The sequence below is a fragment of the Saccopteryx bilineata genome, chromosome 11, assembly GCF_036850765.1.
Source record: "Saccopteryx bilineata isolate mSacBil1 chromosome 11, mSacBil1_pri_phased_curated, whole genome shotgun sequence".
NCBI classification, from domain to species: domain Eukaryota; kingdom Metazoa; phylum Chordata; class Mammalia; order Chiroptera; family Emballonuridae; genus Saccopteryx; species Saccopteryx bilineata.
Window position 1 is genome coordinate 847,577 of NC_089500.1, and position 23,107 is coordinate 870,683.

A 23,107-nucleotide genomic window follows, 5' to 3' on the forward strand; every position below is an offset into this window, starting at 1 on the left:
TAGCAAAACAGGAACATCGGAGCTGGGACACTAGTGACAGCAGACAATCCCTGAGTGGAACACGCTGCAGCACACACAAAACACAACTGGCATAACCCCCAGAGCCATCAACACGAAGTGAATGAAATGGGCATGTAAAACAATTTCAGAGCCCCATTGACAGAAGAAAATTCTCAATGTAGTAACAAAGATCTTTCAATGTATATGCCAGAATTTAAACCCAATAATAGTTTTTCCTAAAAATAACCTCTTCAGCTGTCAGGTACACACTCAGGCAGGCACACATGCCGGCCTTTCCCATTTTGATTTAACAGTGGATAGTGAACAGGACCAAGTCGGGTAACAAGAGTCCTTCCTCTCGGAACTGTCCCTATCAAGGCTTTCTGGCGAACCCTCTTCCAGCAATAATGCTCCTGCTGCTATGCTTCCAAAGTGGAATTAATTACGTTTCTCTCATAGGAGGAAAGCATTCACCTAATTTGTCCTGTGAACCAAGGTTTATGGGCTCCTCTCACGATCGAAAAGTGACACAAACAACTACTGCTCACGCGGCAGCCTTCCTCTCCCTGCTGGTCAGAACCGCTTGCCTGTGTGGAGAACATACACTCAGCAGTCTCCAGTGTTAGTTACCCTTTCGCTAGCTCAATGTGAGTTTCAAATGAACTTGTTGAAAAAACTAAGAATTATGCTTATCCCCATTCAAAAACCTCCATTATTTGATAACTACTTAGAAGATAATCAAATTTGCTTCATGATGTATAGGTTCCTCACCACTGACCTCAAGTGAACTTTCTGGCTATACCTACTGTCTACACATCTCTCTGTTTCTGCCCCTCCTCCCACAACCACATCTTCTTTTCCCTGTAGCCGCATGTGCCCAGGCATCCTGGGTCACACAGTAAACTGGGCCCATGCAGCTTTCAGGACGAGTGTGAGCGCCAGCAGCACTGTTCACACACCTCCACACAGTGTTTAGAACACTGTCATATTCAAACACTGAAGTGCCCACAAAATCTAAGATCCTGTGGTAGGTTCTCATCATGATAGCATAAATGAAATGTACTTTTGTGACATTCTGTTTGCTTTTCACAAATGCATATCCAAACTTACTCCATTTTAAAGCAGCAGAAGGAATTTATAACCATTTTATTCCCAATTAGTTAAAATGGGTCAAATATCATAATGGACTAAAGAGAACATTACCACATCTAACAACATATATGTAGATAGTATCAAATAAGCATGGACATGTATAATTACTTACTTCCCAAGAAAATACACATGAGATGATATAAGTGGGAGACAATTAAGCTACTTTTCACAAGGCATGGACCACACAGAGGAGCACTCCTGCAGGCGAGCATCAGGCGGACAGGCACGCTCCCTGGGAGAACGACTGTCCTGCATTGGCAGCTGCCTGTCTTCACTGCTGGGGAGGGAGCGGCCCTGTCCCTCAACCCTCTTGACACTGTCCATGGGTGTGGGGAGAGGGGCCTAACTTAATACCGATTATGAGGCAAAGTGGCTAGTTAGGAAATGAGTAATGAATATGTTTACTTATATACGTAAATAAACTAAAAAGAGATCTATACTCTAAAAAAAATATATTGCTGAGAGAAATTTAAAAGACCTAAATAAAGGGAGAGATAAATCTCATTCATGAATCAGAAGACTTAATATTACTAAGATGTCAATTCTTCCCCAAATTATCTGTAGATTCAATGAATCCCAATCAAAATCTCAGCTGGCTTTTTTATGGAAGTAGATTCTAAGTCATGTGGGAATCTAAACCACCTAGACTAGCCAAAACAACTCTGGAAATGGAAAACAAACTTGGAGGGCAAATGGTACCTGATTTATAAAGCAATAGTATTCACAAGAGCATAGAATTAGCGTAAAGATAGACAAATAGATCAACGGAGTGGAAGAGTCTAGAAATAAACCCCCACACGAAAGACAACTGCATGGTGGCAAAAGCACACGCATGCTATGAGAAAGGATGACTCTGCAAAAGTCATGTCACACTCAGCCGGACCTCCACATGCAAGACAAGTACTCACACTCACACCTTGTGCCGACACAACTGTTTACTTAAATGGATATGTATAAGGTAAACCCTGAAACTACAGAAAACAGAAGGAGAAAAACTGCAGGAAAAACACAGCAGAAAATCTTTGTGAATCTGACTTAGGCAAAGAGTTCTTAGGACACCACAAGCAATCATAAAAAAAACTAGTAAGCTAGACTTCATCATGAACATCAAAGGGCAAGGTACAGTGCAAAAGTCAAAGAGCTGGTGTCTGAAAACAGCTGGAGTCAGGTACAAAGAGAATAAGCTGCAAAGATAGGAAGGGACCCGCCCCCAGGTCTAGTGGCACCAAGGCTATGGAGAAACATAGCCACCTGCAGAGGAAGCAGGACCTCAAAGACGAGCACAGTCAGAGCATCCACAAATTCAGTGACAGGTACACAGACCAAAGTCACATGAGCTAGTCTTGGGGCACAAGGGCCCAGAATGCGCTCAGGCTGAGACACTGACCCTGGTGGAAGCTGGGCAGGTGTACAGGCTTTTACTTGACCTCTGCTGATGAAGCTGAGGATGCCATTCAGGGCACACAGATCTCTTCCTCAGGATGTGCTGGGGACAGAAGCGGGAACAAAATGGGCTAAGACAAGCCCTGCGGAATGTACACTCCCACCAGTTGAAGCAGAGTGAAGAAAAACACATCACCAGATGAACAGTACAAACCAAAGCCTGTGCAGTGAAGAAAGAAAAGAAACACTACAGTCGAGGGGAAGGGTTACAAAGCATCTTGCCAAAAGTAACCAATGTTTAATCTTAAAACATTCACTAGTAATAACCAAAGTAGTTTTTAAAAAACGTTCTTTAGCAATAACAAAACAAATTAAAATGCTCAAATTCAACATAATCAATTCTTATTCTATTAGTAAAAAAGAACAGCTTTAGAAAGAACACTGAAATAACAATATGTCACAGCATGGTGAGAACAGAAAAAGGTAAACAGTGTGTTCACGGGTAGAGGTCTCAGCCACCACTCCCGACCTCACCAGTGCACAGGTGGATCTACGCGCAAGTCCCAGGAGCTGCCGGCAGAGGCCATCCATGCAGGCCTTCTCACTCACCCAGGCACTTGTCTTTTGCCTAAAGCAATATGCAGAACTAACAACTGAAATAAGTATCAACAGCAAGTCATTGTGTTCACCAGATAAATATCCTGCAGAAAAGTACCTCAGGGTTAAATATTTTCTCAGTTACAGACACAAATGGAAATGATACGGTTTCAGTGGACAGAGGACAGCCCTCGAGTCCTGGTTAAGTCCACCACTGTCTGCATGAGGGAGGTCTGCAATCTGGTGTCTTCAGCTAGACAGACCTCTGAAACATCTGTCAAAGGTGAAGATACAAAACACTGTTACTATAGATGAATATTAACTAACAAGTTTTAAGACTCCCTGACAAAGGTCAGAAGATGTACAACACAGCAGTCTCCCTCTGTCATGGGCCTGCAAATGCTCCAAACAGCTGTGTGTCCTACGTGAGTCTGTGATTGTGCAGCACTGGGAGGGACAGGAGCCACACTGGGCCCGAAGCTGTCCGTGGTCTCAGTTTCCTCTAAACAAGGGGTCGGGAACGTTTTTGGCTGAGAGAGCCATGAATGCCACATATTTTAAAATGTAATTCTGTGAGATTCATACAACGACTCCGTGTACATTACGCATTATCCAATAAAAAGTTGGTGGTGTCCTGGAGGACAGCTGTGATTGGCTCCAGCCACTCACAACCATGAACATGAGTGGTAGGAAATGAATGGATTGTAATACAGGAGAATGTTTTATATTTTTAACATTATTATTTTTTTTATTAAAGATTTGTCTGCGAGCCAGATGCAGCCATCAAAAGAGCCACATCTGGCTCACGAGCCATAGGTTCCCGACCCCTGCTCTAAACGCTCAGTCATCTACACGCAGGGCATCTGTCTCAGACACTCCGAGTGTGGAGCCGACACCACGCCCTGGTGGGAGAATGAGGAAACTGACAGATGGAGATGCCAGAGCTGGGCTGGGCTCCTGCTAAGGGTTCCGTGTCACTGGCCCAGGGCATAAGCAGAAAGAAATGTCCCAACAGTCTTTATATTTATAGGGGCTCATGGTTCTCAGAGAACATAAGGGAAACGATGGAGAAAAATAACCAGTGGAAGAAGAGGGAAGCAGGGAGGTAGAAGAGGTTTCCTAAGCTACCAGATGTGCGATGAGGGCACATGACTGACAAACAGCACAGAAAACCCGTGTGAACCAGTGAAGCAGAACAGAAAGCAGAGGAAATGGCCCAAACGAATCTACATATTTCTCAAAGGTCTGAGAAAAGAACCGTAATAACTAATTTTAAAGTAACTAACTAACCATTTGAGAAAAAGAAAAGTTAGATTCCTTCTCCATGTAACACATGCTGTAAATGTACTATTGCAAACCTGTAAGGAAATCAAAACACACTATATCGGAGTTGGAAGGACTTTCTAAGGTTAAAGTAAAAACCACAAACTAAAAGACCAGAAGATTTGCTTCTATAAAAACTATAAATTCATTTACATCTAAAAAGTGATTTAAAGAATCAAGTGGGCCAGGATGTTAGGAGAGGGTGCACTGGGTACGGTGGCCTGTGTGGGTATGCTGCTTGCTGTGTAGACTGCCGCGGCCTCACCGGGCAGCTGACATCATCATCCAGCTGACTACTTTTCGTATCTGACCTGAAGGGCCCTCACTGACTTGGTGACTGCATTTACTGAGTGCCTGCATGTGCCAATCACTGTGCTGGGCCTCGGGGAAACAGCAGCGCGCACGCCAAGCTGAGAGTCCCATGACTGATGACATCACCAGAGTAACATCAGTCACCACCAGGAAAAACCAGATACTAACGCTCTTCATGGGGAAGAAGATGGTCTGTGTTAGCAAGTGAGTGCTTCGAGTTCTGTTCCAAGTGTCTAAGACCCTCATCTGCAAACACTGCAATAAAAACAAGGCATATCTGAATACCATGCAGATATGGATGAGCTGAGAGAACGCTCTGGCCACGTGGGTAAGCGTGTGGATTTCCACTCCTGCATATAGGTATCCAGTCCCGAGCATGTGCACCAGATCCTAACCACTGAACAGATGAGGTAATGAATCTGATGTGCATGTTGGTGCCTGACATGTGTAACAGGCAACAACCATCATGGTGTAGTAAAAGTGCTGTGATGTGTGCTGAATGTTCCTAAAGAAATGCTACAGTGGATTCTTTTCCAATGCTGCTCAGACCACAGACAAGAAAGACAACTTATGTCTACTTCAAACAGGGACGATATGAGATGAATATATGAAAGGCTGAATGGCTTTGGTTTTTATAAAATAAAACATCCATGAATGACTTCCAAATACCCAGGCCTGTACTTCATCTGCTCTGTCACAGAACTGGATGAACAGGAGATGATAGTGTCTCAATAAAACGGAGAGTCATCACTGCTCTGTGAATGTGAGATCACAGCAATCAGCTCTGATTACTTCCAAGAACATCCGCTGCTAAGCACTTTCTGATGGGAAATTCAGCTAACACTCGAGCATACTATTTAAAAAACTATCTTAAGATATGACTGTCACAAAAGGAAATCCCTCTTGCCAACTAGAAAATATAGTAACTCATAAAACCAGTTACATTTATGACTTCCCCTGCGGAAATGTGCATAATGCACGGGCAGTATATAAAAGGCACTAAAGAGGAATTTTTAAATCTCTCAATTAAAAAAAAAATGATTACTCATAACTGAAGTAAATGTCACTAAAAGATGACAAAATTTCACTGAAATATTTTACACTTTTTTTTCTTACAGAGACAGAGAGTGAGTCAGAGAGAGGGATTGACAGGGACAGACAGACAGGAACGGAGAGATGAGAAGCATCAATCATTAGTTTTTCATTGCGCGTTGCAACACCTTAGCTGTTCATTGATTGCTTTCTCATATGTGCCTTGACTGTGGGCCTTCAGCAGACCGAGTAACCCCTTGCTGGAGCCAGCGACCTTGGGTTCAAGCTGGTGGGCTTTTTGCTCAAACCAGATGAGCCTGTGCTCAAGCTGGTGACTTTGGGGGTCTCGAACCTGGGTCCTCTGCATCCCAGTCCAACGCTCTATCCACTGTGCTACCGCCAGATCAGGCCAAACGTTTTTTAACTCTAAGAAAAACAGAACAACAGGTTCACAAGCACACAATAACACCGTGCGAACAATATGGATCAAAGATGCTAAACCACACAGGAGCACAGTCCCTCCCTGTGCTCTCTGTGATAAGTCGTCTTTTTTGGCAAGGAAACTGGGACACAAGAAACATGCAAATATGGGACTGTTCTCCCACATTCTCTCCCATATGTAAGATTCATGTAAGGTTCAAAGACAGCAGACTTTCTTCTCTCTCGTGTGTCATATGAATACTTGAAAACAAAACAAACAACAAAATGCCAAAACTATTAAATAGAGAAATACATAATATATACAGAAAATGACCATCACACACACAATAAAACAAAACCATAGAAAAGAATTAATTCCATTTCTAAATCTAACGTTTCACGTTACCTTCAGGTTTGATACTGGAAAATACATGAGCAGTGTTGACATGACTTCTTAGCCTGCTGAGATTTGGTGGCTGAATAAAAAAACAAATAAAGACCTGCAATACATGCATGTACTGTCTGCACACTGCGTGAGCTCAGTCCAGGACCTGCTCGTGTTTGAATCCCATGAGGTTATCACAGTGCCTAACACACAGTGAATACTCAGTAAATATTTGTGGAATTGAATTGTGAACTAGTCAACTGGATAATTACTGAGGCATAAAATTTATACACCTCTCCTTAGAAACAGGAAAAATATATAGCATTGATTCCAAGAAGCTGAAAATAGAATGGCATGCAATTCAAACTTCTCTTCATTGGGAATTTTGCAAACACTGCCAACAAGCAGGAGCACCTGTGTTGGGCTCTCTTCCTTGCTCTGCTCTGACACTGCCCATCAGGAGACACGGGATCATGAAAACAGTCATATACAAGGAGGAAGGAAGGAAAAGAGCAGCTGCAGACATGGGAAACCCCCACACAAGAAAAGCAGCTTCTTAGGCAGTAAAACAAACAGCTAACTAAAATCATCCAGTGTCCACTGAGATCATATAGCAGCTAAAATATTCTCTGCTTTCAAACAGAGCACCTTTAAGATATTAGCAGATTTGAAAGTGGAAGAGGCATTCCTTAAAAAAAAAAAAAAAAAAAAAAAAAAGCCAAAAAAACCCCCACACAACAAAAAAACTAAACTAAAAAAGAAATAAACCAACTACAGAACATTTTCCCAGTGTACTTGTATAAGAATGTACTTAACAACTCCAAATATAAAAGGTGCAAATGTTGTAAAAACAATGCAACAAACCAAACTAGGTCACACAAAGAAGAAGCCATCAATGCCATTCAAAGAATGGGTAACAGTGAAATAGGAACTAAGGGGCTGAACAGCGAACACTCCTGACAACAAAATAAATTGTAAACTGTGCCCGATTAGCATACATGTGTATTTTTTATGTTCTGGGTTTACTTATCAATTATAATACTTGCCTCAGAATAACCAGCCATGAAGCCACATGCCACAGCAGAAAGCCTGGAGCACTGGGCTTGGAGTCAGAAAGGTCCAGGTTCAAATGTGAGCCTGGGCCTCAGGATTTCAACCTGTAACGTGCAGACACATAATACTACTCTACCCTGGATGGTGGTTATGCGAATGCGTTTCAGAAATGTTATCTGACAAACACAAGAAGTCAAAAACAGCAGAAATTACCACCACCAGCACTGATGACCAGCTCTTTCGAAGGTGAATTTCCTTCAGTGTTTAAAATTATCCTACTAAAAATGTTTTTAAAGTGTTTTTTGTACAAATATCATAGAAGTGTAAAAGACTTAATATTAGTATGTCTTCCTCAACAATCTCTACTGTTTTTAGGTGAAACCGACATAACAGAAAATCAGCCATTTAAAAGTGGACAATTCAGTGGCACTCAGTACACTCAGTGTCATACAACAACCTCTGTCAAGTCCTGAAACACCTTCGTTACCACGGAAGGAACGCTCACACCCACATCCCCACCTTCTCCAGACCACGGCAACCATGGTCTGCATTCTGTCCCCATGACTGCCCCCACACTGAGCATCTCATAAGGGAAACCTCAGTGCTTGTGTCTAGCTTTTCACACAGCATAGCACTTCCAAGGTTCAACCATGTTATATCTTGTCTCTACTTAAATTTTATGGTTAAACAATATTCCAATGCATGAATACACCACAATTTTGTTTATCCATTCACCCATTGACAGACATTTCAGTAGTCACCACCTTTGGGTGACTCAGACTAACGCTGCAATGAACATGGGTGTGTGTGTGTGGTGTGTGTGTGTACAGTATGTGCTTGAGTCCTGTTCCCAATTCTAAGTTTATCTGAGAAGGCCCTACTTTCTCCTTTATTTTTTGAATGATAGTTTTACTGGATATAGAATTCGTGATTGGCAGTTTTTTCTTTTACTATTTTAAAAATACCACTGTGTTCCTCCTGCAGCTTTCTCATCTTCTTACTGAAGACCCACATATGTGACAAGTGGCTACTCCCAGTGTTCTCTGGGTCTCTTGAGTTTCAACACAGTCTGATCACTGCATGTCTCAGAGTGGCTCTCTCTGCATTTACCTTTCCAGGGGTTCAATAAACTTTCTGAATCTGTAGATTCATGTCCTTTATCACATTTTGGAAGTTAATGGCCACTATTCCTTCAAATATCTCTCTGCTCTTACTCTCTCCTCTGCTCCTAAGATCCCATTCTGTGTACATTAGTACACTTGCTGTCAACGCACAAGTCTCCTATGATCTATTTAGTTTTCTTTTCTTCTTTTGTTTTTTAAGTGAGAGGAGGGGAGATAGAGAGACAGACTCCTGCCTGTGCTCCAGCCGAGATCCACCTGGAAAACCCTGCCTGGGGTAGATGCTCAAATCCACTAAGCTATCTTCAGTGGCTGAGGCTGACGCTTGGACCAACTGAGCCACTGGCTACAAGAGGGGAAGAAGAAGAAAAGGGGAGTAGCAAGGGGAAGAGAAGTAGATGGTTACTTCTCATGTGTGCCCTGACTGGAAACAGAACCTGGATGTCTGCACACTGGCCGATGCTCTATCCACTGAGCCAACCAGCCAGGGCCCTATTTAGTTTTCTAATTCTTCCTTCTGCTCTTCAGACTGGATGCTTCATGAGACCCTGATTCAGGTTCACTGATAGTTTCTTCTGTCTACTCTGATCTGCTACTGACACTTGATAGTAATTTTTTTTTAATTTATTGTACTTTTCAGCTCCAGAATTTTTTTGCTTCCTTTTCAAAAATTTTATTGGCATTCTGTGTTTGTTATATACATCATTCTCCTGATATCTTTTAGCAATTCATTTCCTTTAGCTCTTTGAGCATATTTAAGGCAATTGATTTAATCCTTGTGTAATAAGTCTTCAGAAATAGTTTTCTTAATGTCTTCTATGAATGGGTACACTCTGTTTCTTAGCATATGCTGTTCCATTTAGTGACTTTTCTAAACTCATTTTGTAAAGTGTATATATTCTTTGTCATATGTAGTCTCTGAAAGACTTTCTTGCATGTAAGAGGAAGGAGGAGGGAGATACGATAAGGGGGAAAAGGAGAGTGAAATAAAAAGGGGAAAAGGGAGAGAGGAAGAAAGGAAGGAAAGGAGAAATGGAGGGAAGGAAAGAGGACTCTGTGCTGATGGACCCTGTGCTGAGGGTTCCAGCACTTAGCCAGGCTGTTTACAACCCTGCTCAGCCTGTACCTCTGCTCACACTGAACCAGAAATTGGCTAGAGCAGTGGTTCTCAACCTGTGGGTCACGACCCTGGCAGGGGTCGAAGGACCAAAACACAGGGGTCGCCTAAAGCCATTGGAAATACATATTTTAGCCTAAAACCATCGGAAATACATATTTATTATGTATTATGAGAACCACTGGGCTAGAGGCAAAAGACCTTCTCACAGTTTTTTTTTATTCATTTTTTTTTTTAGAGAGGAGAGACAGAGACAGAGAGAGAGAAGGGGGGAGGAGCTGGAAGCATCAACTCCCATATGTGCCTTGACCAGGCAAGCCCAGGGTTTCGAACTGGTGACCTCAGCATTTCCAGGTCGACGCTTTATCCCCTGCGCCACCACAGGTCAGGCCCTTCTCACGTTTTTTCTGAGCATGCAACCAGCTTCAGCCTTAAAAGTGGCTTTCAAAATTCCCCAGTAAACATGAGTATTTGGGAATGCCCTAGTTTTCCAAAGAAAGTCTCTCTCCTGGCCCTGGCCAGTTGGCTCAGTGGTAGAGTGTCAATCTGACATGTGGAAATCCCAGGTTTGATTCCCAGTCAGGGCACACAGGAGAGGCAACCATCTGCTTCTCCTCTCTCCTCCCTCTCCTCTCTCTTCCACTCCTGTAGCCATGGCTTGTTTGATTCAAGTGTGTTGGCCCTGGGCACTAAGGATGGCTCCGTGGATCCTCTGCCTCAGGCACTACAAATAGCTCAGTTCTGAGTATGGGCCCTGGATGGGGAGAGCACTGGCTCCAGACAGGGGTTGCAAGCGGGAGTCTGTCTATCTCCCTTCCTCTCACTTAAATAAAAAAAAAATTAAAAATAAAATAAATTCTCCCCCCTAATTTTTCTGCCTGGCATCTGACACTGGTGTGTGTGTCAACTGTTTCTTTGGCCCCAGGCTACTTGGGAGGTGCCTTAGCCTTACAATGCTTGAGAAATGCCGGCTTCTTTCTGGCTTTCCTGTCTTGTGTGAGTTCCAAGTAGGTAAAAAAAAAAAAAAAAAGACTAGCACCTTGTTCCAGTCCCTAAGTAGCCCTTGGACAAGTTAGACAGATAAACACAATGCTTTTCAAAAAATTCTGCTTTGCTCCCTTCAGAGCCAGAATGCAGAGTCTCAAACTGAGGACACAGCTACTGACTTCACGATGACACCATAATGGGAGGGGTGGAGCAAGGACAGGTGAAAACACAGGAAAGCTTACCTGCTGTGTTTAGGCTGCCTTTACCTGGACTGACAATCGCTCGGGTGCTGTAAGCCTGACCTGTCCAGATTTCTGATGGAGTTAGTCCTCAGTGTGCACCTGACTGCTCAGTGTTTCTGTGGAAGAACGGGCAGTGGAGCTGCCTACTCTGCCATGTTTGCTGACATCATCACGCCATTTGTTTTTGAATGATGCAATTAATGCATGGAACTGAATCTCTGCTTTACCCAAGTACCACAACTAAATAAGCAAGGGCCTACACTGTATTTCTTTTTTCTTTTTGTATTTTTCTGAAGTTGGAAACGGGGAGGCAGTCAGACAGACTCCTGCATGAGCCCGACCGGGATCCACCGGGCACGCCCACCAGGGGGCGATACTCTGCCCATCTGGGCGTTGCTCTGTTGCAACCAGAGTCATTCTAGCGCCTGAGGCAGAGGCCACAGAGCCATCCTCAGTGCCCGGGCCACCTTTGCTCCAATGGAGCCTCGGCTGTGGGAGGGGAAGAGAGAGACAGAGAGGAAGGAGAGGGGGAGGGGTGGAGAAGCAGATGGGTGCTTCTCCTGTGTGCCCTGGCTGGGAATCGAACCCGGGACTTCTGCACGCCAGGCTAATGCTCTACCACTGAGCCAACTGGCCAGGGCCCCTACACTGTATTTTAAACAATAAAACCAGAGTCACACCTAACCTACCTGGCCATGCTGGAGACTCTCCTTCCCACAACCACAGCCGTGTTTTCCACAGCACACTCTCCTCGACCATACCACTACCTTAAGCATCAAAGTGTCCCAATAATTAATTTTTCAATTTGATTAAGAGTAATCTTTACAACAAATGGTACCAGGACAATTTAATAGTCACATACAAAAGAATGTGAACTCAGCATAGACAAAATATGAAATTAAGAGAGATAATAAACCTGAATGTAGGAATTAAGACTATAAATCTTTGTAATATTGTGTTAACAAATTATTTCTTAGACACAATCCCAAAAGCACAAGCGACAGAAGAACAAAAAGATGAGTTGGACTTCATCAACATTAAAAACTCTATGCATCAAAAGATGTCATCAAAAAAGAGAAAACATAACCCACAGAGTGAGACTAAATATTTCCATATCACCTATCTAACAAGGGACTTAAATCCAGAATATAAAGAACTCTTACAACTCCACAATTAAAAGTCAAACAGCCCAGTTAAAAAGTAAGCAAAGAATCTGAATAAAATTCCTCTAAAGAAGCTAGACAACTGGACAATGAACACACAAGAAGATGCTTGACACCATCAGACATCAGGGAAACACACATCAGAACCACAGTGAGGTGCAACTTCACATCCACCAGGACAGCTGTCCACCAGGAGATAGAAATATGGGTGAAGGCATGGAGGAACTGCTGGTGAGAATGTAAAATGGTGCGGCCAATTGTAAAAAGAGCTTGGCAGTTCATCAAAAACACAGTCACTGCATAATCTAGAAATTTCACTCTTAGGAATATATACAAAAGAAATAAAAACAATGTTCACAGAAACTTGTAAGTGAATGTTCACAACAGCACAACAGCCTAAAAGTAGAAACAACTCAAATGTCCACCCACTGATGAATGGGTAAATAGAATGTGGTCTACTATTACAGTTGAATATCATTTGGCAACAACCAAAAATAACGTTCTGATACCAACAGCATGGATGAACCTTGGAAAGATTCTGCCGGTGAGAGAAGCCAGTGACAAAAGACCACACAGTGCCGGAGTCCACCGACACGAAATGTTCAGAAGAGCAATGCAGAAACACACACAGGTCCGTGACTGCCGGGCACTGGAGGAGGGCAGCAAAGGAACAAAAATGGGGAATGACTGTTCATATGCCCATAGGTTCTTTCTAGAAAGTTAAAAATGTCTAAAATTATGCTGGTGATGGTTTCATAACCAAAACTCACTGAACTGTATATTTTATATAGATGAACTGCATGTTATGCAAAATAAATCCCTATAAGGTATAGAAAAAAAAATTTGGGACAGAATTATTTCAAATAAATAATTCACTGTACAAACATCCATAAATAAATAGAAGATACAACGCCCACTGCAGATCTGCATTTTAATCAGACTCCGAAGTTTCACGGCCACTTTCCTCCCGCAACTGGGCCTATTTATAAGAGTGTCACCTGTCCTCTTCCAAACACACCACTTCCTTTTTACTAGAACTAAAAAACCAAGTAAACAAGCTCTTTAAAAACATAAATTAACCAAAGATTCAGTCCTGAATGAAAGCCAAGGAAAAACAGGCATAGATTAGTTACTGTTTGTGGTCTGACATTTATTTTAGGTGCTCAAAGCCCTTTACTTAAGCCTCAACTATGGTACTAGATGTCTGATCTCTTTTTTTTATTTTTTATTTATTTATTTTTATTTTTTTACAGAGACAGAGAGTCAGAGAGAGGGATAGATAGGGACAGACAGGAACAAAAAGAGATGAGAAGCATCAATCATCAGTTTTTTGTTGTGACACCTTAGTTGTTCATTGATTGCTTTCTCATATGTGCCTTGACCGTGGGCCTTCAGCAGACCGAGTAACCCCTTGCTCAAGCCAGTGACCTTGGGTCCAAGCTGGTGAGCTTTGCTCAGACCAGATGAGCCCGCGCTCAAGCTAGCAACCTTAGGGTCTTGAACCTGGGTTCTCGGCATCCCAGTCCAACGCTCTATCCACTACACCACAGCCTGGTCAGGCTAGATGTCTGATCTTTATGACTGTGTTTAAAATATAACACAAAGAGAAATCTAAATGCAGTGATATTCTATTTCACAGAGCATGTACAGACACTAGCTGCGTTTCCCATGTGTCCAAGCACATGCATTACACACAAACTGTAACAGAGCACACCATATAATTACTGATACATGTGTATGTATGTGCATGTGTAAGTCTATGTATATTTGTAGTCACGTACTCATCTAGAAAAGGAATAAAAATCTACTCTGAAATTATGCATTATGTTACAATAAGAAAATTACTTAGATACCATATGCCATCACACTATATAATTTTCAGTAACAGAATTATGGTAAGACATGTTTTCTCTCAGCTATGTTACTTCTGAAATGATGGGTACATCGAATGAATGATAAACTGGATTCAGTGTGTTGCTAACCTCTTATTGTGAGCTTGCTGTATAGTTGTGAATTCACTTCCTTGTCTCTCTGAAAACGCCGGAATTCATCGATTGCTTCCCTCATGATAGTAACAGCCAAGACAAATCCCTATAAAACAAAATAAAACAAGATATTTGAGAAAACTTAACTTGAACAAAAGAGTAAAGGGAAATTCTTTTAATATTCAGTTTTACTTTTCCCCTCAATTTGCAATGACCCTTGAACAACATGGATGTGACTGACGCAGGCTCACTGATATGCAGATTTTCTGCACAGTGTCTGACTTGTGGTTGGGAACTGTGATGCGAGAAGCCGTCTGTACACAGGGTTCTACGTCACTCCACAGGGGAACTTGAGCATTTGTGAATTCTGGTATATGTGGGGGTTCCTGGAACTAATCTCTCTGGTGGATGCCCAGGGACAACTGAGGTTTTGGGGAGTCAAGAGTTACATGTAGATGTTTGACTGTGTGGGGACTTAACACCTGTGTTGTTCAAAGGTCAATTGTATATTATTACTTCTAAAATATAAAAAAATGAAAACAAAGAAAAAAGACAAAAAGTAACAATAAGACACTATAAAAGGAACATAATATGTAGTAATAGATTTACAATTCTTGCTATCCCCAAGGCAAGTGTCAAAACTGACATCATAACACGTATGTACTTCAAGCTAAACACAAAACACTTAAATCTTATTTCTGATCGAATAAAAGCATTTCTGAACACAAAACAATTCCCAGGAATGATACCTATCCTGATCAATTTTCTTATCTAATGCAACATGATATAACATTTGAGAGCACCGGTACCATTATAGCGCTTTCTTTCATTTTTTAGGTAAAACTGAAATAGATTAATTTGATGCTATCTGAATAAAACTTTTATGTACTTATAATCTACTATGAACTATTATATCACTAACATGTAGCTAATGTCCATCTTTTTTAAAGGCTACATTCTTATTTTCTAACACACATTCCATGAATATACAAGCCAATCTCCCCATAAGTGGAGACCTCTCTGTAGGCTTCCTGTCACTGACCAACATGCTCCAGTCCGCTCTGTAAACAACACATCACTGGATGAATTTTCATTTAAAAGACAACCATCTTCTATTCTAGTTATTTTTCTGTACAACCAGAGGAGCCAGGACTGCACTATCAGGATTCTAATAGCTCTGTGATAATTTTGAAATGTGGAAGTGTGAGTCCTCCCACTGATCTACTTTTCTAGGCTGTCCTGGCTGCCCTGGGACCTCTGCATTTTCCTGTGAATTCCAGGATCTGCTCACCTGCTCCTGCAGTGAGTCAGTGGGGGTTTAACTAGAAACTGCACTGTGTCTGTCGATCCACGTTGGGAGCACTGCCATTGTGACACTACTAACTTCCCAATTCTTGAACGTGTAATAACTGTTTATTTATGTCTTCTGTAATTTTTTTCAAAAGTGTTTTATAGCTTGAGTACGTAATCTTGCACTTTATCTACATCTGTTCTTATTTTTTCTGTTTGATGCTATTATAAATGGAAGTTATCCTGAGGTCCTTTTTGGATGGTCATTGCTAGTATACAGAAGAACAAGTGATTTTTTGTATTAATCTTATACCCTGCAACATGACTAACTCATTTATTTGTTCTAATACTTTTGTGTGTGGATTCCTTGGATTTTCTTACATCTGAGGTCATGCCATCTGCAGATAAAAACAGCTTTTCTTCTTTTCCACCTAGACATCTCTTCTTTCCTTGCCTAACTGCCCTCCTATTTACTTAACTGCCAACACTTGGCTGGAGCAGACAGAGGGAAGGGGCCCTTCCTCTCATGTGTCTGTACGACACCACCCAGGACCTGGACACAGGTTGTGATTACAACACACAGGTAGAGAAAGAGCAAGAACTCAGGAACTTATGAATAAATTGCTGTGAAGATATTTCCTTTCAAAAAATGGAAAAAATAAACAGCACTTTTGAAATGCTACCTCTAGTCTACAGCACACAGAGCCTGCAGACTTTATGGGACATGTGGGCTAGGGGTAATGTACAACCTAAACGGTCATTACAGCAGCCTGCTAACTGTGGGAAACTAGAATCAACCCAAGTCTCCTGTCCCAGGTGAGGGACAAATCCTTGTGACAGACTCCTAAAAATCAATAAACTAGACTGTGTCAACGTAGATCAATTTTATAAACCAACCTTACACTAAAAAAGCATGTTGCAAAGAGATCCATAGAATAAGATAAACTTTATATAAATTCTTAAAGTATGCAAAACAATGCTGCATACTGTTTAATGATACAAACATATGTTAAATACTGAAGTTATTAAGAGATATATAGCAACTGTAGCCTCAAATTTAGAACAGAGATTACCACAGTGGAAAGAAGGGCAGAGAAAAGAAGAAAGACTGCATGGCTCCTTGGCTTTAACACTAACTTTAAAACAGTGGTGCAAGTGTAAGTGTTCTCCTTTCTGGGCATATGCAACGCACACGCAAACACACGGCCCGCTCCGGGCAGGAGGGAATCTGAGCGTGTCGGGGAGCTGAGCTCCCCTACCCCCTTTCCAACCACAGTCCTCATCCATACTCTAGCACACACCACCTACCTCCCACAGGGCCAAGCGTCCCGTAGCCCTCAGGTTTTGCAATGGCTTTTCTCTCTGCCTGTAGACTCTTTTCCCTATTCTGTGCATGCTCCCCCCTCTCTCCTGTTACTCCTTCCCTCAGAGGGGCCTGCCTCAACCACCCTACTAAACCCATCATTCTCAATCCCGTTATCTTCCTTTATACTTTCTTCTTCATAGCTGTGTGGCTGCCACCTGGCATTAGAGGTCAATTAAAACTGTCACTTGTCCTCCCAGATATGAGCTGTCAGGAAGCACGCCACCGTATTCCCTGTGGCATCAACTCTGCTTACACTAGTGCTAGACATAAACTCACTGCTGGCTGACCAACCAATAGTGCATTTCATTCTATCCACGTATTAACCCACTTTTCCATAGTTATTCTAATATATGTACCTTTAACATGACCACATATTTTCTCTAAACACCATGTTTAAAGTTACACAGTAACAAAGTGTTCAAACATATTCATGGCACAGGGCAGAGTTAAAGAATCCAGTCAGATATCAGACTTCTACAGGAATTTTTTTCATAAAAAATGACAGACATTCTTTAGACTTTTTGACTACTTATTATCAGGTCTACCGGAAAGTTCTACCTGTTTCTATCACAAGTTTCGACACGTAAGCACATGTTTATTTGGTGCATGTGTGCCTCTCTATTTTTATCACTTACTGTATACATACTGACGTAGCAAATTAACTGAAACAAAGTTGATTCACATTAGTCTTATGTGTGAAGCAATAGTGTACCCATGGCTACTGATAAAGTTCATTTATGCCACTGTAATTTTTACGAATTTCAACAAGGAAGAAATGCTACAGAAGCACGTAGAAATTTATTGAAAGTGTTTGGTGAAGGTACAGTTTCTGATAGGACATGCAGAAGATGGTTCGAAAAATTCAAAACAGGTGATTTCGACCTTTCTGATAAGCCACGTTCTGGGCAACCGTCTTTAATCGATGACGATATTGTTAAGACCATGTTGGAGCAAGATCCTTTTCTGACAACATCAGAGATCGCAGAAAGGCTTAATTCAGCTCAGCAAACCATTTCGGACCATATTCAGAAGATAGGATTGGTGTGGAAATATTCAAGATGGGTGCCACATGAATTAAGTCAGAAGAATTTGGATGATCGAGTCGTCATATGCACATCTCTGCTTGCTCGGAACAAAATCGAGCCCTTCTTGAACCGGATGATAACTGGGGATGAAAAGTAGATTACCTACAAAAACATCTTAAGGAAAAGGGCATATTTTGAACCTGGAAAACCTAGCCCTTCCACCTCTAAACCAAATTTGACTCTGAATAAGAGAATGTTGTGTATATGGTGGGACATTCGAGGACCAATATATTACGAGCTTTTAAAACCAAACGAAAAGCTCAATTCGGAGAAGTATTGTCAGCAACTGAATAATTTAAAGACAGCAGTCCAAGAAAAGAGGCCGGTGATGTTCAATAGGAAGAACATCATACTGCATCATGATAATGCCAGGCCACATGCTGCTTTGGGGACTCGTCAAAAAATTACAGAACTAGGCTGGGAAATTCTGTCACATCCACCATATTCCCCGGACTTAGCACCCTCCGACTATCAATTGTTTTTGTCCTTACAAAATTTTTTGAAGGGCAAAAAATTAAAAAATGAAGAAGATATCAAACAAGCACTGGTTCAATTTTTTGCATCAAAAGATAAAACATTTTTCAAAAATGGGATATACAAATTGCCCTCACGCTGGCAAGAAATCATTAATAATAATGGCAATTATATTATTTAATAAAGTTTATTGACAGTAAGAAAAATTTGTATTTTGTTTTATTCCAAAAACGGACAGAACTTTCTGGTAGACTGTATATTTCTTCAGGATGAATCCCTCACATATAAATGCTGAATCCATTTGTTAGCCTCTGGTGTTATCAAACTGTTCTCCTAGAATGCAGACTGACATCTGCACTACCTGCCCAAGGTCTCCTTCAGTTGTACTAAGTCAGTGACAGAAAAGACCAGCCTGCAGCGCCATGCTGTGTGACCTCCTACCCTGCGGTGCTGTGCTGTGTGACCTGTACAGCTGCTTTCATTGCTGCCCTCACACAGTCTCTGTGAGACCAGGGGCAGTGGCTCAGCCTGCCCCGTAACCCAGAATCCCCCACTTCCCATCCCTCCCTGGAAGGCGTGGGCTACACAGACCAGAATCTGACCCCTACAAGTCCTGGGTCAGATTCCAGCTCTGAGGGCAGCAGGTGCTCCGGGGAACCCTGAACCCTCCTCTCACGGAAGGAAATTCACCCGCCATGTTTCCTTCCCACATTACACTGGTGATTTGCCCCAGAGGGGACAGAAGGAAGCAATACACTTGTCCATATAAGCTGAAAATTAATAAAAAACTATCAGCAAATACTATAAAACTACCAAGACAGTATATGTTTGAAATGGGAATATCCATATTATTTGCTTTTTAAAAGTTTTTAAGACACTGAGCTGTCAACCAGAATTGTCTGAATTTCATCAAGATACTTTAGAATTATCACCATCAGCCAAAGGTAAAAACTGCCCATTTGTCAGGATGTCAAGAGTTACTGAGTGGACCTACATGTCATTCCAAACAGCTCAGTGGACACAGAAGAGAGCTGGGCAGGGGCAGGCCTTCTGTTCCTGGACAGGTGCAGACATTCACCTGGCCAAGGAGAAGCGGTGCCCAGCAGCAGCACAGGGCTCTGACTGTTCCCACCGAGGCCACAGCTATAGGGCTATGGGGAATTTAAGAGACAGAACTCTGCAACATCTTTTAAGAAAAGTTCAATGATAAACAGCAACATTGTCAGATTTTTAAAAATCTGATCAATTTATCTATTAACCACTTCAACTCTTAAAACGATATTCTAAATACTGCATAATTTAACTTAATTCTTAAAATCTTTTTCTTTACCAGAGGAGCCCAGTAGGTGTAGAGGTAGCCGATCTTCAGCGCTGGCACAAACTGGGAGCACGACACACCCAGGAAGTAGAGGTTCAGAAAAAACTTGAACTGTTCATACAAAACCTAAAAAGGAAAAGAAAAATAGTAACAGTTTCTCCAAGGAAAATCTTTAATGGCACATTAAATCAATAAAATCTGCACAAGACCTAAACTACTTTCCTTTTTGGTTTTTTTGTTGTTGTTGTTTTGTATTTTTCTGAAGTTGGAAACGAGGAGGCAATCAGATAGACTCCCGCATGCTCCCAACCCGGATCCACCTGGCACGCCCACCAGGGGGCGATGCTCTGCCCATCTGAGGTGTTGCTCTTTTGCAACCAGAGCCATTCTAGCGCCTGAGGCAGAGGCCATGGAGTCATCCTCAGCACCCGGGCCAACTTTGCTCCAATGGAGCCTCGGCTGTGGGAGGGGAAGAGAGAGACAGGAAGGAGAGGAGGAGGGGTGTAGAAGCAGATGGGCGCTTCTCCTGTGTATACTGGCTGGGAATCAAACCCGGGACTCCTGCACGCCAGGCCGACGCTCTACCACTGAGCCAACCAGCCAGGGCCTAAACTACTACATTTCCATCAAATGGTAAACATATGCCCAAGTCCAGTGAATTTAATAATTTTAACATCAGCTTTCCAGTAACTAAATCTTATATAAAAAGAGGTAAGGTAACCCTGAAACTATATTTAAAACAAACTGACAAGAAAGACCATTTGACTATGTGAGAAGTGTCCTGGAAGAGCTTTCCTCTCGTGTGCAGGGGTCCGGTTCCCGATTCCTCCTCCGTCTGTGAACTGCACGTGCCCACAGAGCCCCGAGCTAGCAGAGCCTTCCCTGTCAGCAAGGCAGCAGATACACACATATGAAGGTGTATCCTGATAACAACTCAGAAAACATCATTCAAAAGTGTTAACCTTGTATTTATGAAATGGTAAAAATAAACATAATGAGCACGTTTCGGAATGTGGAATCTGGGGAGACTTACAGTGAGTAAAAAAGCAAAAACACAGGTGTAACTTCCCCCCCAAACTGCCTTAGTCACCTCAAAGTGTACGAAATGATAAAATATAAAGATAACTAAAATATAGACCAATTTTCAGGAAGACAGCTACCTATACATCTTTACAGTCCCTTGATAACTGAGCTTCAACAATATTTTCAAATGTAAAATAAATATCATCAGTCAATAAAATTTTAGGAATGTTAATCCTGCAACTTTTTGTTTTTGCTTAATTCAAATAAAATTAGCTCTAAGGAAGAAAAACAAGATCTAGTATATTAATAGACTTCTATTACAAATTCTCAAATTAATAGATTTAAATTGAAAATGAAAATGGAACAAAACTCATGGTTCCGGATGAGAATAATTCACACAGCACACTATAATCACAATGAAACTTGTTACAAACTTGCAACTGCAAATCCAAATCTCCTTGGATACCATTATTTATGCAACTTGGAAGGTATGGAACTATTAACAGGGCAGAGCAATGGGTTGAGTCCTTACTGTTGATTTAAAGGGTCTGGAGCCAGTTTCTACATAATGAACTTATCTGCATCATCAAACAGTCGTGTGTGACTGAAAAATCGGTTACACTGATAACACGTTTATGTTCATAATCGTGTTCAATTGCTGCCTGAAAATGTTTGGAATCATTTTATAAATTAATCTCAGCAGGACAGAAAGTCCTCTTTCTCCTCAGTGGTTTCCTTAAAATCTCAGTTAGCATAAATTATACCTATTAGCAATTCAGAAATTGCCATTCATGCTAAAAATGGAATAGAATGCCCACTGTGCAATTACCAAATGTTTCTAAAATACTATGTTTCAGATGAAAAGACTAATTTAAGAGACAACCTAAGGAAAAAGTCATTCACAGTAGTAGTTGTGCAGACACATCAACAGGTATGTTCACGGTACAGTGCAGTTGGCAGGCTGTGTGAATTTTCTGTAATCAATACTTTTTTTGTCTACTAAATGAACTTGGTGACCTTAGGAAAATCTACAATTCTTAGCCAATCTACGAGTATTTAATAACTTAAATCTAAAGAGAAAACAGTAGCTTTATTCATTAAAAATGAGAATATTTATCTGCCTGAAGACACTCTGCATTTTATTGTCCTGACAGAAGATCAGTCTTTCATTTGAGCCATTAGTTTTGTGCGTTTTAATAAAGGATCATAGTACTTATCAAGCATTTGCCAACTCCTGAATGGATGGGTGGACAGGTGGAGAGGGGGACAATCAATGTCCACAGAAAGTCAGCACAATAATTTAAATGAAAAGATGAAAGACAAAGCAGCTCTCATGTCAATCACATAGCCAAGAGATTTTATTGCAAAATAGCATAAGAGCTCATACCTAGAACATGTCAAAAACTTTGAATTAGAAATATAATCAGTACCAGCTCCCTTTTGACTTTAGAAAGATAACTAAATCTGTTATTAAAATAGGGAATGATGCACCAAAAACAAAAATTATTCAACTATTTAGTACTCTAAACACACCTAAACTCAGTATTGTAATTAAAAAGATAAAATATTTAAACTTCAGTATTTAATTAGGATAATATCTAATTAAAAAGAAGGTAGGATATCACACCATAACAAGGTGTGAAATTTATCATGTGAAGAAATGATAGCCAACAATGCTAATAAATATTTTGTTATTGAGTCATGTATTTGGAAAAATTGTTACTTTGTGAAGCTTCTTGGCAACCTTTAAACATTACATTCCACCTTTCCGTCCCAACAAATTCCCAGCCAAACAAAATATATTACTTATTTTCTGATAATTTTACTTAGCTTTACTTAATTAATTCTACAAGAATATAAATATGCTGCTTATCTAGAACTTAAGGCAACAAACTATAAATTTTCTTCAGTTGAACTATTACATCCATTAAAAATGGGTATAAATTATTTAACAATAATTTTTATGGCTGAAAAACAAAAGATGACACAACAGAAAATTTTTTTAAATGAAAACAAAGGAAGCTAGCAATCCCTGATATGTAACCGTTTCTTCTTCTTCTTTTTTTAGTTTTTCCATTGATCTGAGCTAGAGAAAGAGAAAGAAAAAGAGAGAAGAAGAGGTGAGGGAGGGAGAGACAGAAAAAGGGAGAGGGAGAGGAAGAGAGAAGCATTAACTCATTGTTCCACTTAGTTGTAACACTGATTGCTCCTCATTTGTGCCCTGATCAGGGATCAAACCCATGACCTTGGTGCTTCAAGATGATGCTCTACACTGAGCC

General features: G+C 41.1%; 1 protein-coding gene across 4 annotated transcripts in view; it reads right to left on the minus strand.

Annotated features, from left to right (window-relative positions):
- ATP9B (ATPase phospholipid transporting 9B (putative)) overlaps nucleotides 1–23,107 on the minus strand; it is a 120,573-nt gene that overhangs the window by 81,027 nt on the left and 16,439 nt on the right. For all 4 annotated transcript variants that reach the window (XM_066246406.1, XM_066246405.1, XM_066246408.1 and 1 more), the window contains 2 exons: nucleotides 19,818–19,931; nucleotides 14,270–14,378 (listed from right to left, as the gene is read on the minus strand). In XM_066246406.1, the coding sequence (XP_066102503.1) occupies nucleotides 14,270–14,378; nucleotides 19,818–19,931 (223 nt within the window). The remainder of the gene's footprint in view (nucleotides 1–14,269; nucleotides 14,379–19,817; nucleotides 19,932–23,107) is intronic.